Source organism: Pteropus vampyrus, unplaced genomic scaffold (genome assembly GCF_000151845.1).
Source record: "Pteropus vampyrus isolate Shadow unplaced genomic scaffold, Pvam_2.0 Scaffold219, whole genome shotgun sequence".
Classification (NCBI taxonomy): Eukaryota; Metazoa; Chordata; class Mammalia; order Chiroptera; family Pteropodidae; genus Pteropus; species Pteropus vampyrus.
The window spans coordinates 2,149,395-2,158,196 of record NW_011889000.1 but is presented as its reverse complement, the minus strand read 5'-3'; the positions used below and the strand labels follow the sequence as shown (position 1 = coordinate 2,158,196).

The 8,802-nt window shown below is 58.8% G+C and overlaps 1 protein-coding gene across 1 annotated transcript in view; it reads left to right on the top strand.

Moving 5' to 3' along the window:
- The window catches only part of PRIMA1 (proline rich membrane anchor 1), a 45,573-nt gene extending 38,146 nt beyond the window's left edge, over window positions 1-7,427 (top strand). The window contains exon 4 of the mRNA XM_011373176.1: window positions 7,325-7,427. Coding sequence (XP_011371478.1) covers window positions 7,325-7,427 — 103 coding nt within the window. The remainder of the gene's footprint in view (window positions 1-7,324) is intronic.
- Window positions 7,428-8,802: the final 1,375 nt, after the last annotated feature.

Below are 8,802 nucleotides of genomic sequence, written 5' to 3'. Positions count from 1 at the left end.
AGAGCAGGAGAGGCACCAGGTAACCCTGGTGACATGGGATATGAGGCTGGAGGGAAACATGGCCTGGACAGGGGAGGCATTTGTCCCACTGCGCTGAGCAGCTTACTGTGGCTCAGCAGTCACTGGGAGGTATGGAAGGGTTTGAGGAGTGTGCACGTTCCCCCTGGGGCACTGCCAGATGGTGGGGCACTAGTCCCCTCGAGGACCCCACCCCCTTTCCTCTCCCCTCAGAGACAGGCAAAGCATCTTTTTAATAAGCTCAGGCTCTTCCAAAAAAACACAGTCACTTCTGCCTCTGCCCCACACTCGTCCTGCAGAAACGTGCTGCCTGCTTCAGCCGGAGGAGGGCAAGGGGAACGAATGGGGGGGGACAAACTCACATTAACATACCTGACTGGAAGTGTTGCCGGTGGCCTGCTGAGCTTTGCTTCAGCGGGGGTGGGGGTTGCTGGGGAAGGAATGTGGGTGCGCCACCGTCACCTCCCCTCAGAACAGCCAGAGGGGCCTCCTGTCCGCCCTCCACCCCCATCCACATGCTCTGAGCTCCTGGTTCCAGGGTTTGTTAGCGGCCTGGAAAGGCACAGAACTCACCTTAGAGGCCTCAGGTGACACCTTCCAAAGATGTGGGCGGGGCTCCCGCCAGGGGTGTGGGCGGAGCTCCCTCTAAGGGTTGGGGCGGGTCCCGGGAGCAAATGGAGCTGGTGAAGCACTCCAAGATTGCAGCAGGGGGGCGATTGGACCCCCTCAAACAAGGGTGAGGGGAGGTGCCGCAGGAACCTGGAGAACTGAGGGACTCGCGAGAGGCCATTCAGCGGGAGGTGCGGTTCGCTGGCCAGAGGTGCAGCCCCCAAGCGGGAAGGGAGGGGGAGGAGAGGCCCCAGCCTCCCCCCAGGTCCTCCTGAGGCCGACGCCACTGGCAAATCAGGAAACATGGGCGCCCAGGAGGCGCGGTGGTAGGCGTCAGCGTCTGGGGCCCCGGAGTGTTTGGGGGCGGAGGATGGGGACTGCATCACAACCCCTTTTCTGCCCTCGAACCGTGATCTGCCTCCTGCTCTGGGCCTCTGCCCGAGGTCCTCATAATCCCGAAAGGGTCGTCCCAGCACTGGCGGACAGACATTCAATGACAGGGGGCTCTGCTCAGGGCGAGCACCCCCGAACCCAACTGGGAGGGAGGCTTGAGCGGCGAGGGAGGGGGAAGGAGGTGGCAGAAGTTACTCTGAGGTAGGAGAGCAAGCCCGCCACCCCGGGCCGACCTCTGCTGGGCGTGTGAGAGAGCTCACGCGCACGTGCAAGCCGCTGTCTGTCTGCATTTCTCTCCAGGGTGAATGTGCGATTTCTTGCTCCAGGCCAATTCTTTATGGTTAATAATTTATCTGAAACATGCCTTTCTCTCGGGAAACAACGGCATTTCATGTCACTGTGAAACCATTCAAAGGAAAAATCAGTGATAAACCCTACTCTTAAAAGAAAAACAAAACCCCACTGCCCGGAGTCCCAGGGGACGGACCTAGTGAACTTGGCTTAGTGATCTTGGCGAACAGCGCAGCACAGCCTTGCGGGGCGGCCCGCTGGGAGGATGGCGCCAGAATCAGCTGGGGTAGGAAGGAGGTGATGATTCTGGGGATGCTGCCTTGGTGTGGCAGGGGTTATGTGGGCCGCCGCAGGGCTGGGAGGAGACTAGCACCCCTCGGCCCTCCCTGGGTGGCGACCTTGGCAGGAGGGAGCTCCAATCAGCACTTCCTAATCACTCTCTGTGACCCGAACTTCATCCCCGCCACTCAAAGTCCCAATTCTGTGCTGGGCGGTGGGGTGCTCAGGGGCCTCCAGGCTGAAGGAGCCCAGAGGAGGGGCGCCCCGCCTGGACCTGGGGCCCGAGAGGTCTCTTGGAAGGGGGTGCATGTTAACCAGGCCAGGGGCTGAGAGGGGCATGGCTCACAGCGGGACTAGCCTGTGCTTGGCCCCCAAACCCCCTGTCAACTGCTCCAAGCTGCAGAGGGTCCCAGCCATGGGACCCCATGAAGTTACCATTTCGGTGGCCTCGTTGCCAGGAGCTTGCTGTAAACGGCTTCTTTATCCACAGGCACAGGATGCTCAGGCCCCAGAGCCCCCACCCAGGCCTCCTCCCACCCCTAGGCTGGTATGCACAGGTCACCAGAAGCCTGGAGGTATTTGAAGATCCCAGGGCTGGGACTCAAGATGCCCCGTTCCATTCCCTGCCCAGCTCAGGGGGAATGGCTGCCCGCCCTGTTCCTGCTCTCCTTACCCGTAAAACGAGGGCCCTCCCGGTCTTGGTGCAGCCCCCTGACTCTGTCCCCCCGTCCTGAGATGGCAGGAGGGCCACGGCCACTAGGTCAGTCCACTACTGAGCAGAGCGCTCGGCTGGGCCCGGAGCCCGAGCCATGCTTGCTTGGTGCAGGGCCTTCACTGGGGGAGCTTTGGGCACAGTCCCTGCCCTCGAGGCACACACCCCCTGGGGGAGACGTGGGTGTTAATCAAACAGCACCCCTCCCTCCCTAGGGACCCCGCATTACAATGGGAGGGGAGTAGCTGAAGGAATGACCAAAGCTCTGTGAGCAAAGACAACTTCTGTCCAGGGCTAATGTGCCCCTCAAACAAGCAATGACCAGTGCGAGCCGTTGAGATAAGGGTCCAAGATGCCCACTGCCTGGGGAGGAGGCCAGGCCTCAGAGCCCGGCGGGGACGGGAGGGAGCCCCACAGGCTTGTGGACACTAAAGGGTGAAGCCAGCCACCAGCCACGCCCTTCATGCAGAGAAGAGCCCTGGATGTGGAGAGATGATGCCCACCCCCTCCCTGTGCCCTCCCTGGAGCCACCCCCACAGTACAAGCACAGGAAGAGCCCCTTGCCTCCTCTGGCCGTCCGTGGCTCAGGTCCTTCACCTACTGCCATCGATTTGCCATTAAGCCACTTGACAGCCATTTCCTTCTAATTTACAAGGTATTGGCTGAAAGACCAATAAAAGGCACAAGAACAGTTTGGCCGATCCTTCGGGCCGCTAATTGCAGACACTAAGCAGGTGTGCAGCTCCCAGGGAGCGAGCTCAGGCCGCGCGCGTGATGGGGCTCTGGTGTCAGCAGCTTTCCGAGGTTGAGCTGCTTGCAATAGAGCGGGCACTTCTGAACCCCCAAGTCTCTTCAGGGGTGCCTTGGAACCCACTGACTGGCCCAGGGCTGTGCGGCGAGTCACTGCTGGTTCATGATATTTATTGAGCACCTACTGTGTGCTGGGGACTAGACTAGGTGGCGGGATGTAGAGATAAACAATACTGAGCCCCTTCCCCACTCCCAACCCCACTCCCCACCCCCAGCAATAGAGGAAGCAGATTAAGTGCACAGACCACCAGCAAATTAATAATTGAGGTGTTTTTAAAAACTATGAGGGCTGTGAAGGTGGGGGGAAACTCAGAGTAACGAGGGAGAGAGAAAGCGGAGGGTGGCAGAGGGCTTGCTTCACCTACCCAAAGGGGAGTAGAGGGCTGTGCGTGCCTGGGGCGGGAGTGGGGGGCTTTATGGTTAGAAAGTATGGTTACGTCTTTATCACCTTCTAATCCATGACCACCTTTTAATTTAACAGACTTCTATGGGGAGCAGGAGACAAGGGTGCATGCAGCCTCTCTTTTCAGGCTCCTTAGAGCTAGTCTTTGCCTCCAGCTTCCCCAGCAGAGCATTAGGCTGAGGGTGGGACCTATCACATCATTGTCAGCAGGACCGAGGAGGGGCGCCTGGGTCCTGGCCCTCCCTGCCCAGGCCAGGCGTGCTGGCAGAGGCAGCTTCTGCAGAGGCTGGAGCTGTCGGCAGACAACGCGGAGTGCCTGCTGCTTGCCAGGCCCGGGGAGGAGGGCAGGTGGGAGGACCCGCCCTCAGACAGGCGGGAATCCTGGACACAGCCAAAAGAAAGTTCACTGCTTTTTCTCTTGGTTTTAGGAGCCATGCCGTGTAGGGCGCTGTTCGTAGCCATCTCTGCCGGCACCAAGGTGGAAATGCCTTTCTTTGGTTTATTGGGACTGGTCCTGGCTGGCTCCCAGCGCCGCGGAGCCCTAGGGTTGCACATTAGGTAGGAAGTCTGTACACTGAGGGGCGATGGCTGCTGCTGGCCAGCAGGAGCCGCTTCCCACTGACTTCGTCCCAGCAGCAGTCCCGAGAGCTAACAGAGAGCTAACAAACACTTACGGAACACTTACTGCATGCCCGAGGCTCCTCTAAGTGCTCGACATGCGTTAACGTATTTAATTATCCCAACAAGCCTATGAAACGGACACCATTATTGTGCCCGTTTTAAAGACCAGGAAACTGAGGCATGGAGAAGTTAAGTGGCTTGCCCGAGGTCACACGGCTAGGAAGTGGTGGAGCCAGGGTTTACTGGGCCGTGACCTCTGCCTGTCAGTACTTCGGTGTCACCCTGAAGTGCTGTGCTTAGTGAAGGGACCGTGTGGGGCAGGGGTGCAAGGTGGAGCCATCTCCTGCTGTGTAGACAACTCCAGGAGTCCTGGGCTCCAGCGAGTCCCGGGGACTTCAGGAGTGGGCTGGGCCGCAGCCCGGGTAGCAGAGTGGCTGGGGCTGAGCTCCCACGAAGGAGGGGAGCAAACTGAGTCTACTTAGCCGGGAGCCCTGGGCAGCCGCCCTCTCCCCTTGCCGTGCCCAGGCTCTGCAATGCCGCTGCTGGGGAGCTGGACCAGCCAGAGATGCCTTCTCCGCTGGGCGGAGCCTCTGCCTGGGCCGCCCGTCCCTTCCAGCCCGAGAAGCTGGCTGAGACACTAAGAAGGCCCAGGACTGCTTCCTGTCAGGTCCCTAGTGTCCCTCCAGCCAGGCTTGCTTCCCACGAGGCCGTCTGAGCCACTCTATTCCCCCAGGGCATAGAAAGGGGTGCCCTGGCCAGCAGCCTGGCTTTGGAAGCCTGTCTCCCATCTTCTCCTGGCAGAAGGAACCCTGCTGATTTCCTGCCTTCATCTGAAGAGGGCGGAAACTCTGTGCCCCGCAGGCTTCGCCAGACCCCTCACCTCTTCCTTTTCTGGCCTGCCAGGCTCTTAAGCCTTATCTCCCCCGCCCGGAACCTGTTAGAGTAGATTCTTCAGACCCAGCCTAACACCGAATATTGATTAGGGAGGAAGGCAGTGTGGGTTTGGGCCCAGAAATGTTTACCTGTTAATATTTTCTGGAGTCCTGATTCTGATGCCCTTTCCCCCCTCGTATATTGATGATAAATTTACGAGTCTCCTTGAAGTCCATCGGGGGCCTCATGTTGGGGAACATGGATCTCACTGTAAGAAAATGCATACACACACGCTCCCCAGTTTCCCAGGCCATGCGAACTCACCTGAGTCTGAAATCAAGCCCACCCAGCCAAGTCAGAGCTGCTCGAGGCCCCTGGAAAGGGGTGGGTGGGATGGGAGGAGGGATGAAGGGGCCGGAAGGAGAAAGGCCCGGGGCAGAGGTGGGCTCAGAGTCGGTCATTCCCATGAACCATCACAAACAAGGCAACTCTGAGCCCTGCAAAGCTGGGGGTCTCGGATCCCAGAGCACGGGATGTGCTGGGTGAAAGCAAAGGGAGACTGGCTCCTTGGAGGCCTGAGAACCCCCAGGCACTGGGGAGAGGAAGGCTTCCCAAGCTAACTGGACCACAGGCTCGTTCCGGGGCAATGCTGACTTAACAGAGAAACGTCTGGACCGGAACTTGGTAGCAGTGGGTGGTGGTCCAGGCCCCGCCATAAACCAGCTGTGGCTCCTTGGGCAAGTCACCGCTCTCCCTCAGCCTCAGTTCCCCAATGAAATGAAACTCTTAACTCCAGGCCTAGCTTCTTCAGGGGACCAGAAAATCTGCGGCTGAGAGTGCTTTGCACAAAGCATGACACACCGTGGGGGGAAGTGCTGGTTCACGTCTCGCATTTCTAGAAGAAGCCACAGTGGCTGGGCCTGACGCCCAGACTGAGCGCACCTGGGTTTCTTTGTGAGTTCTGTGAGCTGCTTCTGCTTCAAGGGAAAACGGAAGGGTTAACAGATTTGATCTCGGGGTGCTGTCTGAGCCGGCCTGATAATCCCATCCTATGAAACTACTGATAACCACCTCTCAGAGCCTCCCTCCCTAAACTAACGCACATAGGCTTTATCCCATGGGCATCAAACTAGTCACCAAGTACTAGTCTTTCTGACACTGAGTTTGGGGAGGCTCTGGGGACATTTGAGAAGGCAGAAGTGATCAGTCCTCGGGCTTTCAATGATGACTATAAATATTCAATTTAAATAAGGCACAACAAAGGCCAGTTCAGGCTCAGCCCCAGCATTACGAGGGACACAGGAGGTATCTGAGCTACAGCCCCATGGGCCTCAGATCCACCCAGGAGACAGCAGGACTGTGTCATGGAATTGCGCGACACAGCACTTACAGCCTGGATCAGGAGGCTGTAGCCGCTGAGGCCCAGGGCTGGGAGCTGGAGCCCTTCTGAGCCACTCAAGAGAGGAGGTGGGAGTTGGGCCAGGCCAGAAGGTACTAGTACAAATTCACTTCCTCAGCAAGTGAGCAAGAGCCCTCTCACAGCTCCCCTCCCAGCCTTCCAGATCCCCCGTGTGCACGGAGGAGTGACTCTCGGGGCAGATGGCCTCTGGAATGAGCTTCGAATGGCTCAACATGACGTGTTTGGGAGCCACTAGTGCGCACGCATTTAGTTTGGACATTTACCACCATCATCACCATCACCATCACCACCATCACCACCGTCAGCTACACTGCAACCATCATCACCACCACCTGCTAATCCACTGTCACCACCGCCAGGACCGTCACTGTCGTCACCGTCTCTGCCACCACCTTCACCCGCATCCCGATTTCCACCACTTCAGCCCGTCCTCGCCATCACCGCCATCCACTTCACCACATTTTCCACTTTCCCACGGTGACACAGAGGCGAGGCTGCGGATCTCTCCTCTTTTAACCATCTGCACCCCCACATTTTCCTCTTCACGACTGTTTGCTCATAATCAGAGATTTCAATCGAAGCCTGACCGTACATCACACTAGGCTGATCATACCTGTCGTGAGCAATTCAAACCTGTGGTCCCTGTTTCATCGTTAGTAGCTCCCCTCTTTCCTCTCAACTATGCCTTGGTTTCAGTGACACATTCTCTGTCACCCACGTTAAGACCACATCCAGCTTCTGACTGACCCCCACAAAGCTAGCAGTCCAAGGATGCTAACCTGGAACCGCGCCTGGTGAGCTAACTGGACGGCACGGCCCCCTCCCCCCGCCAGGCATGGATAACTAACGATGTCCCTCCCTCTCCTGCCCCCCCTGCCCCTCCACTCCCACCCAGGAAACCCCTGAGAAAGGAGGAGAATGGCACCAGTGTTGCTGAGTATCCCATGACGTCCTCGGACAGCAGCAAAGGCGTGGACGTGAACAGCGCCGTGGTGTGAGCCTGCTGGCCGGAGGGGCACCTCGGTGGCACTAGTGGTCACGAGCTGATACTGAGCTTGTCCGGACTTCATCGCCTTGCTGGCCTCGAGCCTCCCGAAGGAGAAACCATCCTCTTCCCAGCCTTGGCCTTGGTCAGCCCGCGGGCAGGGGCAGCGCCGACGCCGGGCCGAGCGAGGCTCACTGCATGCCGCCCAGGACAGTGCCACCGTCGTCCGCGGCTCCCACATCTCTTCCTCGTCTTGCGTTTGGTCTGCTGCCTCCCAGCTACTGCCTAAAGCATGCACTCTGTCAAACGCAGAAGGTCTGTCTGTCTGTCTGCTGGGGAGGAGGCATCCCCCTGTAGCCAAAAGAAAGGTGATCTGAGGGCCATCCCTGGTCAGAAAAACCCTCCTCCTGGCAGGAGGCCCTGCCGCTTCGTTGACCACGCCCTCCCGACAGGAGCCATCAGCGCAGCCATGAGACGTCCCCCTTCTACGGTGCTTCCCACACATCTGTCTGTCACCCCATCTGTGATCGTCTTCAGTCTGCAGGGCCTGCCTCCTCCCTCCTGTCCCCAGTGACACCCCAGGCCCCTGGGGCCTGACTCCTGACTCCCTGTCACAGAGGGCTGTGAGCCTGGCCGGCAAAGTCCCCTCCTGACCGGACAGACAAAGGGGCTCGTTTACATTCGGGGGGGGCGCGTCTGGCCTTGCAGGGGTAGAATGACTCACTGAACCCTAAGCCAAGGGCCCAGGCAGGACAAGGTCACTACATTTGCTCTCAGACTATTCCTCTACCTGACCCTTCGGAGCTGATGGATTCGTGTGAGCCAGGCCCTGCCTTCGTCCAGCAGAGGCCACAACTCATGCCAAACCCGCCTCCCTGACGCTCGCCTGAGGCCCTGACCAGGTAGCAGACTCTCCCGAGAGCCCCTGGGCCTCCCGTCATCTCGAAGGAGGTGGCATTCTCCCAGGGGCTCCCTCGAATGTCTCTTTGTGGGGTCTGAAGTTCCAAAAGTGCTCAACCCTGCAGAGTGATTGGTGGACAAAGAGAAGGAGAGGGGCCTCCAGCCCTGTTTCCTGGGTGGCCGGCGGGCACACCGTTCGGCCCATGGAGACAGTGGCCCTGTGGCTTTGCATCGCCTGGCGGGTTGAGAAAACACTCCTGACCCCATGACTCCCTCAGCGCCCACACACACTTGCTAGGAAGGAGCCAGACACATTCAATGCTTCCACTCTGGGCATGTAGGAACTTAGCTAGGTGGACCCCGTCTGCCTCCCAAGCCACCAGTGTCATTCTCTGGAGGATCTGGGGCCACGGGTGAGACTTCAGCACCCTGGCGAGACTGACAGACTTAAAAACAGCCCCCATCTGGGCTGAACCTTGACACGTCCA